This window comes from Aplidium turbinatum, chromosome 2 (genome assembly GCF_918807975.1).
Source record: "Aplidium turbinatum chromosome 2, kaAplTurb1.1, whole genome shotgun sequence".
NCBI lineage: Eukaryota > Metazoa > Chordata > Ascidiacea > Aplousobranchia > Polyclinidae > Aplidium > Aplidium turbinatum.
In genome coordinates, this window is record NC_137473.1 from 34,697,073 (window position 1) to 34,712,510 (window position 15,438).

The 15,438-nt window shown below is 38.9% G+C and overlaps 1 protein-coding gene across 1 annotated transcript; it reads right to left on the bottom strand.

Moving 5' to 3' along the window:
• Positions 1-1,078: 1,078 nt before the first annotated feature.
• Positions 1,079-11,341, bottom strand: LOC145764847 (set1/Ash2 histone methyltransferase complex subunit ASH2-like). The gene is made up of 5 exons (XM_082576532.1): positions 11,146-11,341; positions 3,250-3,437; positions 2,785-3,021; positions 2,379-2,544; positions 1,079-1,817 (listed from the first exon to the last, which is right to left on the bottom strand). The coding sequence occupies exons 1-5, from the start codon at positions 11,299-11,301 to the stop codon at positions 1,509-1,511; spliced, it is 1,056 nt and encodes a 351-aa protein (XP_082432658.1). The 5' UTR covers positions 11,302-11,341; the 3' UTR covers positions 1,079-1,508.
• Positions 11,342-15,438: the final 4,097 nt, after the last annotated feature.

Below are 15,438 nucleotides of genomic sequence, written 5' to 3' on the forward strand. Positions count from 1 at the left end.
ATACCATTTTGAATTTGTACATAAAATCAACCGATTGTCTCCATTGCAGCCCTAAAAACTCGAAAATGGCTAGAGGTAGGGACTTCAAACTGCATGGTGATCTAGTAGGGTATCCTAGCAATAAATTGATAGAGGGGATTTCTTTTAACTCTTTTATTTTTTTAAATATAAAAAATTTCATAATTGCTATGCATCGAGAGCAAATTTGACTTCAGGATTTGGTAATAAAATATTTATTACTCTGAATATTGAAACAAAACTCAATCATTATGTCCGTAAGAGCCTACTGTGCAATTGTGCATCTGTTAAAAATTTTAGCCAATTCTGACAAGTAGTTTTCTAGAAGAAACATTTTTAGTCTACAAAAACATGATTTTGAGAAAATCGCATTTGAAAAATAGAATTAGGTAAATTTATGTCTTTGACTTTAAATGTGACTTTTTTTTCTATGTCCATTGTATTCTCAATAAACTTGGTTAACCTTTTGAAAAGGTGGCGCTATTTAGCTTATTTATTATTAGATTTTGTAAGGGAAAATATAAAACATTTTACAACTAACATTCTCACAAAAATGCAAATTTTTATTCACATTTTAAACTAAGGTACGTTCAGAAAACCTTCCGTTTGAAGCCTAATGAGGGCAAATAGGTAAAAACTGACTGCATATTCGGAATCTACGATAAATTTCCAATATATATCAACAAAATAAAATTTGAAATTTTTTTTTCTAAGTAGAACCCTGATACAACTGTCCCCTTAATTAAGATAAATGAAAACATACAGTGCAAAAATTTGGACGTTTTCCTATTTATTACTGTATTTTTTGCATTTAGCAGAACTAATTATTCTAAGGTTCAGCAAACGATTAATTACCTTTGAAAACTTTAAATCAATGTAAACTGGGCCACTTCTGCTATCTGGGTTAAGCTGCACACAACGCGCGAGATAACAAAGAGTTTGTGAAGAAGGGAACGTTCTTCCTGGCTATCAGGACAAGGCTGAGGCTTCACTGAGTACGCTTGCTCAATCGGCTGCTAAGAAATAAATTCAGAGTTTGATACGGTAATGCGACAATATCTCCGTGGCTCTGATATTATTATTATTTACTTGTATCAGACAATAATGTCCATATTCGAATCAACAACAAAAAAAGAAACACACAGAAATAAAAGTCATACAGTTGTACACAAACAGCAGCATATGATTGACTCATGACTATTTGCAACTAAACCTTTGTAGATTAGATTGAAAATTAAGTGAAACGCATTTATTAGCTTGTGGGTGTAGGGCACAAGCTGAAATGAGCAAATCAAAAGTTTAAATCGTAGCATTGACGGAGGCTAGACATAAGACAACATCAAGTTCACTCCAAGCCATTAAAGTTTTTTGAGGTAAAAAACTTTGTGAACTAAGAGACAAGTGGACATGCCAAAAAAGCTTCAAATCTTAGTCATCTTGACACGTGCTTTTAAAAAAATGTTACACAAGACACAGATAAATTGATTTGGTCACTTTTCTCCATTGATGTCAAGCTCAACAGCGTATAAAAGATCCGCCATACAACATTCAATGATATCAGTTTTCGCTCTCACGTGAACAGAATTGCACTGATGCTGAATTGTCTTAGGTGGAAACTTAAATCTCGGACCGAAGTTTACTTTAACTGTTGCTGATTTGTAAATAGAGATGCAGGGGTAATATTCTCCAGCGTATATTTCGTCTTTCCATACTTTTCCTTGAGAAACCCCGTTCTTGAAAAACTCCATGTAAGCACCTGGCAATGGTCGGAGCATTTTTTCTGCAAGTTCCACTTCATCCTAACGTTAAGAGAAGTGTGTTTAAATATGAGCTAGGTTACAGTAGGTGCAGGACTGCAGGTGAAAATCGCGCCATATGATCTACTGCAGAAAAAAAACCTCAAAGTAACGAGTTTTTCATAGTTGATGTCGTACACTTACACGGTATGACGTGATAAGTACAAGTTGATGCATTTTTAAGCGTAAATCACAAACACAACAAAGTGCTGTGAATGGTAGTTTTTGAGATAATGCACCGTTTTGAACGGAGAGTCTATTGCTCAGTTGCAAGTCATTTTACATTTGGTTAAGCTTGTAAGTACTGCAGAATAGTTACAATATGAACATGAACTGAATGAACTGTATGAACTGAATGAATATGAACTCTATTAGATTTGACTCTAAATAAGACCGATATACAGGTATAATCTAAGCCTATACCAATAGAGTTTATAAAGTCTATATGTTGAAAAAAGTTGCAAATCTACAAAAGTTCCGCTCAGTAAAAAGTATGACCCGCATTTGAAAAGTTTTATCTCGTACTTACACAGAATACCAAAATTCAAACGGTCTTTCACTTACCTTCTCTTCGAAATAAAAGAAACTTTTAAATTTGATTAAAGCGTTGTTTTTGCAGGTATCGGTAAGACCGCTGTCTCCCTTCGTACTGGGCAAATAGATATAAAACCCTAACACATCTCCTTTTCCATATCCACTGCTATAATGTTTTCCACGGCTTTGGTGAAACCTAACAACAAAACAATTGCACAGATAAATACACCTCTGATAAATAAGTACATGTGCAAAGACGTTCAGCACCCCGCTTTAAGCTTCACATTAATCTGCGTTGACGTGAGATGACATACAAAATATCTGACGACAACTTGACTCGGCGATAACGCTGGATATTGCATAAAAACTTAACCAAATAGGCAGGACTGAACACAATCTATACACAATTTAAGCTAAGATATAAAACTATAATAACCTTGTGCCTTTCCTGCTTCTCCATGAATAACTAAATTTGTCGTAACCCAACGGGGCTTGGAGGTTGCCCAGTTTCTGCGACCACCCGATTCTCGTTGCAGATCCTTCAGGCAATTGAGTGATTATCGCTTCATAATACCAACCACCTCGATGCACAGCATGGGAAGCTCTTATCATGGAATAACCTTTTTCTCCGGTGACTGACAATCTATCATCAGCTACTTTGAGCTGTGGAGCTCTGCAGAAAAAATGTTTGATTCACTGACACGTTTCCAAGAAAAAATACGAAGTATGCGCTGCTACGCTACAGCCTGTAAAAATCTTAAGCACTGAAGTGAATGAAACTTTAGTACTTGCATGAACACCTGCAATTGCTCTACAACTGGTTTTGTTAATCCACTTGATACAAAATTTTAACTATCAAATACAACCCTGAATAACACAAACATTCATTGTACAAAGATACCTGTCATGCAATGTCAATAACACTTTTCCATGCAACCATTTTCGATACAATTTCCCAGGAATTGGCTTTCCAGGTATGTCAGGATCTGGATCATTATCAGGTATGTGAGGATCTGGCTCAGCCAGTATATATCTGTAGCCATCCTTGTTGAACGGATGCTCCAATGGAAAACCATGAGCTGGCAACCTCTAAAATGCAAAAACGAATAATATCAGTACAAAATATGTTTTGTTGCTATTTGTACATAACGATTATAGTACAACTCTCAATGTCTGCAGTGTGGTATTAGTAAAAGGGTTAATTAACACCAGGCAGTGGCTCAATTTAGGAATGACGAATAGTCCAGTGTTATTTTAAAAGTGTAACTGCGTCCCACTAAAAAGTACTTGTGGTTAAACAGGATGAAGAAGTCATCCCAGGTAGTAAGAATTCGGTTTTCATCTTTTGAAAGTTTTCATTGGATACTCTAACCACATGCATGCATGACATTTTACTTGTTGCCAACTGTGGATTGCTTGAATACTGGCAAAATTGCATGCAGCATATGTGATATAGTTCATGCTTTAGAAAAGTGATCCTTGGACTTGGCTACACATTAGGGTGTGGCTGGTGCCTACCAAAAATTAAATACTTTACTAAATCAGCTCTTTTTTGGTATACTCTGTGGATGGGTGATAGAAACTCACCTGCAAAATTTCTGCTGATTTTGACAACATTTAAGTGTAGCACACGGGATTTGAAGATTGCGCAATCACGCTGCATCAAAAATAGTCAAAAACAGCTTGTTTTTTTAGCATTTTTCAATAATACAAGCATATTTTCAACTATAAAATGTATTATTGGCCAATGTCAAAGTAAGTATTGTTTGCATTATAATATTTGGGTATTATTGTGAATTGTGATAATTTATTTGCTTTTTCTCCTAATTTCCATAAATTTTTGGTATTGTTTTTTTTCGTCGAAGCAACGAAAAACTTTGATTTTTGAAAATTTATTATTTCACACAGATACAGTACTACACAAACACAGTTAAAACCAATATTAAATATAATACACATTAGCATAGCAAAAATGTTTATGATGTATACAGAAACCAGGTTTTTAAACTATCCCCAGAGGAACGTTCACGCTGGTTAGGAAGAACCTTTCGATCGTTTTCAACAACTTGGAGAATGTTCTGATACTTTTCTTCAGTTTTGGAGTGATGTAAGAAATCAGAAGCAAGCTTCAATCCTATTTCAGCAGTATCATTTGACACATTCACTGTTGATAATAGCTTTTTATACTTTATTTGTCGTATCCAGGCTTACACCTGGTGGTTGAAGATTTAGATTAAGTGGACGGGAAGGCAAGGAAGCCAATCTTCATGTCCACCTTCAGGTACATGTTTAAGTGTCCTGCCAAAGACACAGCCGCATGCTCTTGAGTGGTGTCGAACCGGCGCCAATTCAATTGCCGTTCCAGGGCTCTCACCACTCGGCTATGCAGCCGCTTTGTTGATAAGAAGCATCAGACTCCCAACTTTCAACGGGTAGTTCAAGGAAAGCTGTATCAATTTTAAACAAATCAAAAAACATCCATGAAGCAGCGCCCACAAATTGATCTAAAGAAGATGACGATGATACCTCCTTGAGAAACTGGGGTGTTCCATAACCTTTTTCAGCAGAGAAACCAATTCGATTGATGAATTTTGTATCTTTATCAAGGCTCTTAAAGTTTTGTTGCAATTTTTTCCTTTGAGGACAAGTTAACCTTTAAACTAAACAGGGAAAATTGTATCAAATCTTCTGTAAGGTACCAGTGATGCTTTGCATTGTAAGGTGCCAGTCCACCATGGCACATACACAAACACCATGAAATTTCCAAATCGTTTCAACTTTAAAAATTGTAATGATGACAAAATTACATTTTTTTTCAATTCAGTTCTAATCTTGTTTTCAAAAAGAACAATCTTAATTGCTTACAAAACTCGTGCCCCATCCACCGTGCCTGATAGAGTGCACCAGGCTTTAGCATCGTGTAATTATCAAGTTTCACTAAGCTTAAGCCAGCATATACCAATGAAAGATGCAACATCTCTCTGTAGTCATCCCTGCACCGAAATCTCAGATTCGCAGCCATCATAGAGGTAGCTGTTTCAATTGGTTGTGCTTTACAGTCGTATGAAAACTCTGTATTATTAACATCTTTTCAATTAAAAACATTCAATTACGCAAAATCCTGATTTGTAATACTGTCCCAGTTTGTTCTAAAGCAATTAAATAAAGTGTAATTTGGTCCTCTGGATGCTTCTGATTGCTGCTTTAGCCTTTTCTGAAGCCATGGGAACTTCATCAGCTCCTGATATTCTCTTGTTCAAGCGCTTCAAAACAAGATGGCAGTTTATTGACCAGACTGCATTTGAACTCGTCTATACAGTACACATACAGCCAATGCTGTGGTTGACATCCACAATGAGATGGTGAAGGTCTTGGAGACGGTTGTGAAAGTCACTCAGCCAAGAGATGGCTACGTAGAACTACTGGAGCTGGCCATTATTTTTCTTTGAGCTGTCCCTCCTCAAAGCATCCACTTTTTAGCTCCCGGAGCCATGCACCAATGGATGGCAAAAGTGATCTACACTTTCAAAGTCTGGATTATTCTTTCACAGTTTAAATTGACAGCACGCCAGCATCGTGGATTGCAGGAACTCTGCATATTCTTTTCCCACATCTACGTTGAAGCATGGGCAACAGCGAGCATTGTTGTAAAGAGCAGGCCCCAAGAAAGGACCTAAAGCTGCTGAAGCATTTGCAGAAGTATCAAACGATTAATGCTGACATATCCAACGCTACAGTGAAAAAGATTGCAACCCAACTGTGGTTCCTTTCTGAGCAGTTGGTTGGCTTGGCATTGTTTGATGACGTTTTGGACAATGGCTTGGGCAAGATGGTTGTGGCTAAGAAAGAGAAAGAAGCGGAAGAAGAGCCATTTAAGTGTGCAACTATCGACTTAAGACTCATTCAAGAGAAGACTGTAATTGACTTTACGATGAGGAACTTAACACTTCGTTTCAAGAACTTGGGTCTTTGGGTTGGTTTCCTTGAATATCCGGCAGCTCAGTGGAAGGATCAGCCTAGCTTCATTGCTGCAAAAAACTTCATCAACACATTGGCTGTCACCAATGACCACGTTGAACGTGGCGTTGCCTTAGTTAAGGATTTCTCTGGCCCTCTCACAAAGGACAAAGAGCAACTGCAGTTTGCATTGAGAGTTGTTGCTGACCACCGTAAAAAGTTCTCTAACATCCTGAAGCAGACCTTACTGTGCAACAACAAGTGATATTTGTCATCACAATACCCCTGCCGATCAGCATTGAGCAGCTAATATCCACTGTTAAGGAACACAATAAAATGGGGGGCCCAGGCATGTGAGCGTTGGGCAGAAAGCAACTATGGAAGTGCTTATGTGTTCTATACCTCATCTGGGTGGAATTTCGGATCCAATGAGCCACCTCTAAACAATATAATAATGAATATTAATAAAATTTTACACATGGTGTTTTTTAACCAAAAGGAACGTTTTGGCAGGGTCATACAAACAATTTTCCAAAATAATTTATTTTAGTGTATATACAACTAAAGACCACCCTATTTCACATTGGCCAATAATACATTTTATAGTTGAAAATATGCTTGTATTATTGAAAAATGTTAAAAAAACAAGTGATTTTTGACTATTTTCGGTGAAACGTCCCACGTGATTGCGCAAGATTTCTTTAAATCCCGTGTGCTACACCTACATGTTGTCGAAATCAGCTGAAAATTTGCAGGTGAGTTTGTATCACACATCCACAGAGTATGCTAAAAGAAGAGGTGATTTGAATAACATAACGGCACCAGCCACACCCTACTACACATATTGTACAAACTTGAAAGGAATAGAACAAAAGGATGCTTAGGTGACCAATGACCATAACATAACTGGAGAAAGGGTGTGAAAAGAGAAAAGTGTGATATCTGGTCAAGGTTGCCATATATACATTTTTTTACATTTTTGGTCCAATTGCCACTAAAAAGTAGCCCAATTATTTGCAAGTTGAAACAAGCCCAAGAATATCATAAAATTTAACGTTTACACAAATTACAGTAAAAAAAAAAAAAATTTCTGGCTAAAAACGGTATTTCTTTGGTGAAATCTGGTTTGAAATGTAATGAAACCAAACAAAATCAACCAGTAGTAGTCCAGTTTTAATCCGGTGATGTCCCCATTACCAAGGATGGCCAGATTCACATCCAACTGTCGCAATCGCCTTCACACCCTGGCTCCACATTGATCTGTCTAACAAGTCCTCTCTGGTCAAGCCCACCTTGCTGCTTTCCTCAACTTGCCTTTTCCACGTTTTCTTGGCTTTTCTTGTTGTGTACGACCCTCCACTTGCAACTCCAGCACTCTTCTCAAAACATCATCTTCATCCCTTCTCAAAACATGCCCATACCACCTCACTCCATTCGCTTTTGCCAACTTTCTCATTCAACTTTCTCATCAACATTCTCATTTAATCAAAGCAAGTTGATAAGTTCTTCGGTATTCTTTTTGTCTATCAGCTTCACACCACACATTGCTCTCACCATCGCTCTCTCAGTTCTTCTTAAAATCGCCAATTCATTTTCCAGTAAGCACCATGTCTTACTTTGTCCCACTTCCGTACAGCATTGCAGATCTCAGATAACTAGTATAAATTCTTCCTCTCATAACCAGCAACTGCTTAAATTTCCAAGCAAATCTTAAATAAAACGAGCCCAATTTTGCAGGGAAACTCATGGAACTGGCAACCCTGCATCTGCTTGAAATATGAAGAAAGCTCTGATCAATCAAAAAATCAATTCAGAGCATGACAGGTCAACTTCATTGCTTTTCTCCCCTTAACTGCTTTAGCCTACTTTTACAAAAGGTATAATTCTTAAAGAAAATTCTCTTTTTTTCTTTTAATTAATAAACAGTAAACACTGAACATTATATACAAATCTGGGTTTTTTTTTCGGTCATTTATCGGTCATTGACCGATATGTCCGAAAAAAATATAGTCAATTCGGTCAAAATGTCCGAAAAAATATAGGCTATAGTTAATTCGGTCAAAATGCCAGAAAAAATATGTACGCACGCAAATCGATTTCAGTGATTGCAAAGAAGCTTCTGGTGCCACTTTACGATTTTTTGTCAATTAAAAATACAAAACGTAGACTTAGTGTTTGAACGTTGATCCAATGTCTTATTGTATGTGATAACGTAAATACAGAAGTAACATTTCCCAAACGTGACTGGCGTGGTGCTTTCAAGTGTGACGCAATGTTGCGTTGCCTTGGAAAGGTCAAACCGCTTGGTAGAGATTGATCGGTTTGTTCTGTCAATCGGGACATTTTCTCAGCATGTTGCATATATTATTAATTTTTGAGCTGGTGGTCAACCCTTTCGAAATGTTATTGACCAGATCTCGATAAACAACCAAGTATCCCTTTATACGTTGATCTAATGTCTCATTGCTTGTGATAAACGCAAACATGAAAATAACACACTCAAAGACTTCAACTTTCTAGAAATACCACTGTGTTTTCAAATCTTTCCTTCAAGTTAGAGCTCGACCGATATATCGGTCAGCCGATATTTATCGGCCGATATCAGGAGTAGCCGATAAATTGTATCGGCTATTTTTCGCCGATAAACATCGGCCAGCAAAAGCACACTCAAAATTAGTCATACATGCCTTTAGAAGAAACACAAGTTGCTCAAACGCGCATTTAAACTCTTTCGTTTTAATTACGTGCAAGTGCAAGCGGCTGCACAGTGCACACAATCTATTTTTGCACGCAGCACTTGGGTATGCTTTTGAATGTCTTGTTTTGTGCACGTGGAAGGGCGCTCTTCTAGCTGCCTATTTAATTGGTGCTGCCTGGTTGTGCTTCTGTTTATCGGGCTAGTGGCGGTGACACCGGTCTTTGTGCGAATCCTAGCAGAAAATCCTGTCGTGTTGGACTGATTTACGATGACAAAAGATGTTCTCTTCTTGGCATGTATGCTGAGAAACTATGTTTTTTGAACTACAATTTGAAACTGTTTAACTTTGATTATTGAATTGAACACAAAACAGTAGGCTATTGCATTTGGTTGTTTCTTTTTTGTGATTAGTGCTAAGAATGATTTTTCCATTACAGCAACCAATGCATAAACTTTCTTGGATTGGCTTGTTGCTTAATAACGTTGTTGGTAACAAATTTTTCGTGGTTGATATATATCGGTTGAAATATATCGGTATCGGCCTAAAAATTTCATAAATATCGGTATCGGCATCGGCCTGAAAAAGTGATATCGGTCGAGCTCTACTTCAAGTCGTGGAAAAAATTGATCAGTCAGTCGAGAAATTATCCCAGCATATTGCATAATGTTGTTAACTTTGGAGCTGGTGATAACCTCTGTGAAATGTTTGACTCCACATCGATAGATAGTGATTTTGTGCGATGGTTTTTGCAACGTCGTACTCCATTGAGTAGACGCAAAAAAACCTACAAAAATATAACTGTTTGTAACTTTTAATGAGCAGGTGGGAAATCATTTCAATTTAGCTGGAATTTTTTCGTTTTCGATAAGTATTGAGTAGCCTCAGGGGCGTATCCTCAATGGAAGCAAGGGAAGCCTCAAACCCTGTCAAAATTGAAAAAAGAGAAGATGATATTTTTCAGTAAAACAATTTCGTAATTTCTTAACCTGAATACGAATTAAAACAACTTCCAACTTGAAACAGGCCTCGACACTGAAGGCGGCCATCGCGAACATGGCCGCGATTAACCTACAAAAACCGACATTTGTCCGCTAGGTCTCGCACTTCCGTCGGCCGCATTTGTCCGCCATGAAGTTCCGAGAAAATTTTACGCAAGCGGTCTTGTGAATAAAGTACTTTGCCACTTATAATCACAAAGGATTAGAAAGCAGTCAAAGCACCCGATAAATCAGAATACACACTGTCTATGCTTGCATTGTTATCATTATTGATTGCAAACCAGGTGACAATTGGCAGAAAGTTTTAACAATAGCTACAAAGCATGGCATAGATTGGCCAAGTTTGGCAGCTATCGCTAATGCTTTGCTGACTTTTAATGCAGAGAACGCAACCGTGCAACGTGGATTCAGTTTGCTTTCTCGGTTGCGAACTCCAACAAGAAATCGCTTGCGTTGTTCAACAACAGATAAACTTATGCGTTTGAGGTTAAATGTTGCATCATACAAAACATTCAATTATGGCGTGGCATACGCGCACGCAATACACGCACGCACGGCACAGTAACGCGAAGCCAGCACGCTACAACGTGAGCGGTGAAATTGTTGAGGAGTTAATATTCACTTTGTAATTGCGAACCATTAGAGCGTAACCTGTTTTTTTATTTGGTCATTCTTACTTGTTTTCATTCCTTTCCGTTGTACTGTATTTTTGTTTTGCGTTATTTTTGAACATGTGTTAGTCACGGTGTTAGTGTGCAATAAAAGATGTCTGCGGCCGGGTGTTGCAAGGTTAAGTTTCGCTGATGAACGTTTGTCTGCTCTAACTTTTCTCAGATAAACATAACGTTGCAGCTAGTCAGGAAGTGCAATTTTTTTTTTGTATCAGCTACTTGAAAGGAAGTATATTTATCAGAAAAAATGACCAAAATAAATAAAAAATGACCGAATTTTTTCAAGTCATTTCGGACAAATGACCGAAAAGTCTCAGCGAAAAAAAAAAAACCAGTATACAATTTATTACCATTGGAATTAAACTAAAACAGCCCTTCCCTCAATTTCAATATTTAAGACAGTTTTCTTTAGATTATAAAAATTTACAAAAAATATTAACTGTATGTATATAATATATTATTTACAGTATACCTGATTATATGGAACTTCTATTTTGCTTTTCTTACTAGTATTGGAACCAGCATTGTCTTGTTGCTTTCTCTTTTTTCTTGTTCCACGTCCTTTTCCAAAAGTTGGACAAGAGGATTGTTGTGAAGGTGGTGGAGCATTATTATAAGGTGAATTCATAATACAGGTTGTTAAAAAGAATCATAAAATCCCTGTTCCAAAAAATCTGTGAAGTTTAGCTCTAAGAGTCTCACAGAATAATACAGTACATAATTTGACCAGAACTGCATGGTCGTGGTCATTTTGTAGTTTTAAAAAAAGTAACATTGTCTGTTATTGTGTTTTACTTCTCCCTTATGTTGTTTTTGATATATAAATAAATATAAATAAATCAAATAATGAATAATATTCCTAAATAAAATATCCATAACCAATCTTCTTCTTTGTCGTATGAGCTTTCTTCCGGACTATATGTTTAGGCATGAGGTCATCAGCCACTCGACAGTCTCATCATCCAGGGTCTTCAGTCCAAGCGTTCCATGTGGTGGTTGATGGATTGAGCAGTCATGGACGACATGGTCTACTGTCTGGTCTGTGGCACCACACTCGCATCCCGGTGAGGGAGCCAGGCCCTATCTGCACATGTCTGAACGAAAGCGACCGACGCCGGTTTGTAGGCGGTCAAGCCAAACCCATGCAAGTCTTGCAAGGGACATTCCCGAAGGGTGGGGATCGACGTCAGGTAGGAAATCACGAAGTCGGGAGGTGTTGTTTTGCCACTCCGTGTTCCATGTGTAGTTCGTCCAGTGTGCCGCACTTATTCCAAGATCTTCAACGACACTTATTCCAAGTTGTTCACAAGCTGTCGTGTGGCGGGCGCAAATGGGCGTCTTGATTTCAGTCGCTGCTGTTCTCCAGGTAGGCGCTGGAATGTACTGTGGAGGAGGTGGTCGGGGTCCAGTGCGCGACAAGCAAGGGAAATCATGGCTCCTTTACGACAAAGCTCAGCAGGTTGGATGCCTGCAAGGATGGGAAGGCATCCAGTCACAGTGCGTAGTGCGTCGTTGATGGCGGTGTCAATGTGGCGGGTGTGAGAGCTGCGGCACCACACTGGTGCGCAGTACTTGGCGGTAGAATGAACGAGGGCCAAAGTAGCTGTGCGAAGGGTTTTCTCGTCAGCTCCCAAGCCGGAACCGCCAGCCGCCTCAAAAGTGCAACGCGCGCAGATAGTTTATTGCGCAGTGACTCCAGGTGTCGTCGGTACGTGAGTGACCTGTCCGGGGTTACGCTGATGTAGGTGGGTTCGGCGCAGTATGGCAGGCATTTGTCATCGGTGGTAATGCTGATCTCACGTTTTGCTTCCTTGTTGTTTAGATGGAAGGCCGCCGACACTGTCTTTGCCTTGCTGAGCTGTAGCTTCCATTTCTGGAGATATGTTAATATAGTTGACATGTCCTGGCTTAGGTTCCTCTCCATTGACTGCAAATCTCCGGCTGGATGTAGGAGAGCCAGGTTGTCTGCGTAAGCATACTTCCTGGAGATGGTGTCAGACAGGTCATAGATGTAAGTGGTTAAGAGGAGGGGGGCCAGGACAGAGCCCTGTGGGACGCCGTTCCTGAGTTGACGTAGTCTACTTCGTCGGCCTCTACCGGTGGAAAGGGTAAAGCTGCGGTTTTGCACAAGTTCCATAATCATATGGACCATGTGCCTGTCAGGAAGGAGACGGAGTAGTTTGCAGGTAAGGCCACTGTGCCATACAGTGTCGTAGGCAGCCAATGATGGGTGGCGACGATGTCGTCCGCTCATACATCGGGACGCGCAATCATTTACACCATCAGGAAAAGCTTCATATGCGGCAGGCTGTTGGATTTCAGCTCGAGAGTCAATGACCATTGTCCCCGGTGAGTGATTATGAACTACGCTGCCGAATAGACTTCATATGCCGGCGGGCTGTTGCATTTCAGATCGAGTGTCAATACCCATGTTGTTCCCAGTGAGTGATTATGAGCAACGCTGCAGAAAGACTTGATATTTGCTGGGAATATGCATTTTTGCTGAAACGTAGGCTACAAAAGCAGAATTGCAAAAGTAGGCTTAAAACATTTTAAATATTTATTGTGGTGTTTGTCACGTTATTCTTTCAGTTTGGTAGGCCTACAACCTGTGGGGTTAGTTGATAATGAACAAACAAAAAAACAATCAATTTGGTACCGGTAGGCTACTATTTTTAAAAGTCCTTAATTTTTTTTAATTACCAAATTTGCAATTCTGCTATGTCTGTATGAATCTGACAGTATATATACCCTGTGCTTTTTTTACGAATACAGCACTGCGTAGTGTGTATGCGTAATTGCGTATTTATAACCTGCAGATAGAGCATTCTGACCGGTAGGCAGTGACTAAGTACTGTACCTCAAATATAAGACCATTTTTGGTATCGTATAAACCATTAAACCAGCTGACTGCAGTCTTTGTGACCCTTGTAGCAATGAGACAGGGTTGATCTTAAGCGGTTTAAACCTGGTTTTAACCGGTGAAAACTAGGTTTTAACCGGTCAAAACCCAAAAAAATATTTGTATGTACCGGTAATGAAAGGTCGGCTACCTGGGCTATGGACTATTGAGGAAATATAAAAGCAGTTGTGAGTTATGACCATTTTGATATGCAGGCGTCGAAATAGCTGGTGACCATGGCCGCCTGAACTTTCATTAATGGCCGCCAATACCAACCTGTCAAGCAAAATTTGATGGTAAATGTCTTTCATAAAAAATTGTTGGAATTAATTCTTGTACTTCAGTTGGCTGTGCAAATTGCTCATCGTTCTACCAAGCATTTTTTGGTTCATCAGAAACTTAGGTATTTTTAGAATTTGAATTTTCTCAATAATTAAAATACCCGTATTTTACAGACCAGAAGGCGCAATTTAAATCCTTTTTTTTCTTATAAATTGATTGTGCGCTTTATAAGCCGATGCGCCTAATGTATGGATCACGTAGTGCTTTATTGCCTACATTCAAAACCAGTACTGATACTATTATTATATAAATAAACCACCGTCTTACACAATAAACTATGGTAAAAGCAACTAGAAACTGTGATATTCACTAGGCCCATTTTTTCTTTTGCTCATTGTACTATTGTGACTTGCTTACATTTATTACGCATTTTTGTTTAATGAGCTTTATACGGTAACCCATACTCCTTAAAATACGTTGCATTCTATAGCCCTGTGCGTCTTATGTCTAAACAAAAAACTAATCAAAGCAATTTATTGACAGTGCGCCTTATAATCGGATGCGCTTTATGGTCCGTAAAATACGGTAACCAACTGATTGAAATTTCAAAAATAAACAGAGAAATTGAATATTTTTTGTTCCAAATCCAGCATTTAGGTTATTGTTGATCAAAACAAAATATAGTTGAACGTCATTACTAAACATGGAGGGTAATATTTTTAATTCAATTGAAAATCAACTTGATTCATACACTAAAGGGGTTTTGACCAGTAATAGGTGGTCAAAACTGCCCGGTTTAAACCAGGTTTTAACCGGGCGGTTTACACAGCCCCGGTTTAAACCGATCAATCCTGCAATGAGATAGAGAATTGATTCTTGCTTTGAACTATGGTAGGGTAATTCAATAAAAAAAAAAAGGCTAATGTTAGATGTGGGGAGTCGACCAACGTCATCAAAATGACGTTCAACCAAACCATGTTGTCAATCTGCTGCTACTGAATCGCTCGTTTAATTTACTTCATATCAGAAAGTTTTGAGAAAGACGCTCACAATTTCACGTGGTTACTGCAGCGACATACCGTACACATCATAAATACCCCTATCGTATGTAACTATGTATCCTTGCTATAGCCAGTCACAGTGAGTTATCTTGCCCTATGCCAATCAGTATGAGCTTATCAAGAAAATCTTTCGAGGGGCTGAGCGAGACCGAGACCTGTCTTTAGACCAGTGATTCTCTAACGAGGGCAGTACCGCCCCCGGGGGGCACTTTGATTTTGCATGAGGGGTATGATTACCTCAGATTAAAGGGGTGGGGGGTGATTATTAGGGGGCATTCTGGTTTAACCCAAAAGGCTCCTACCTTCGTGGTAGCATTTCCTACCTCATACCTGGTGGAAAAGGGATTCAGCTGTGTTGTTCTTCTACATAGCCTACCAAACAGCGAAACCCACTTGACATAAGAGGTGATCTTCGAATGTTTCTTACTGGCTTTACACCGGATGTAAAGAAACTGGCACTTTCTCACCAAGCCCAAGGTTCACACTGACTACCAGTAGGCCTATACTGTTTTCATGCTTG

Excerpts from the sequence above, each read along its gene's own strand:
- LOC145764847 (XM_082576532.1), bottom strand. The coding sequence starts at position 11,301 with ATGAATTCACCTTATAATAATGCTCCACCACCTTCACAACAATCCTCT. Across the intron at positions 3,438-11,145 it reads TAGAAGTTCCATATAATCAG|AGGTTGCCAGCTCATGGTTT; the intron begins GTATACTGTAAA and ends TTTGCATTTTAG. Across the intron at positions 3,022-3,249 it reads TTATTGACATTGCATGACAG|AGCTCCACAGCTCAAAGTAG; the intron begins GTATCTTTGTAC and ends TTTTTTCTGCAG.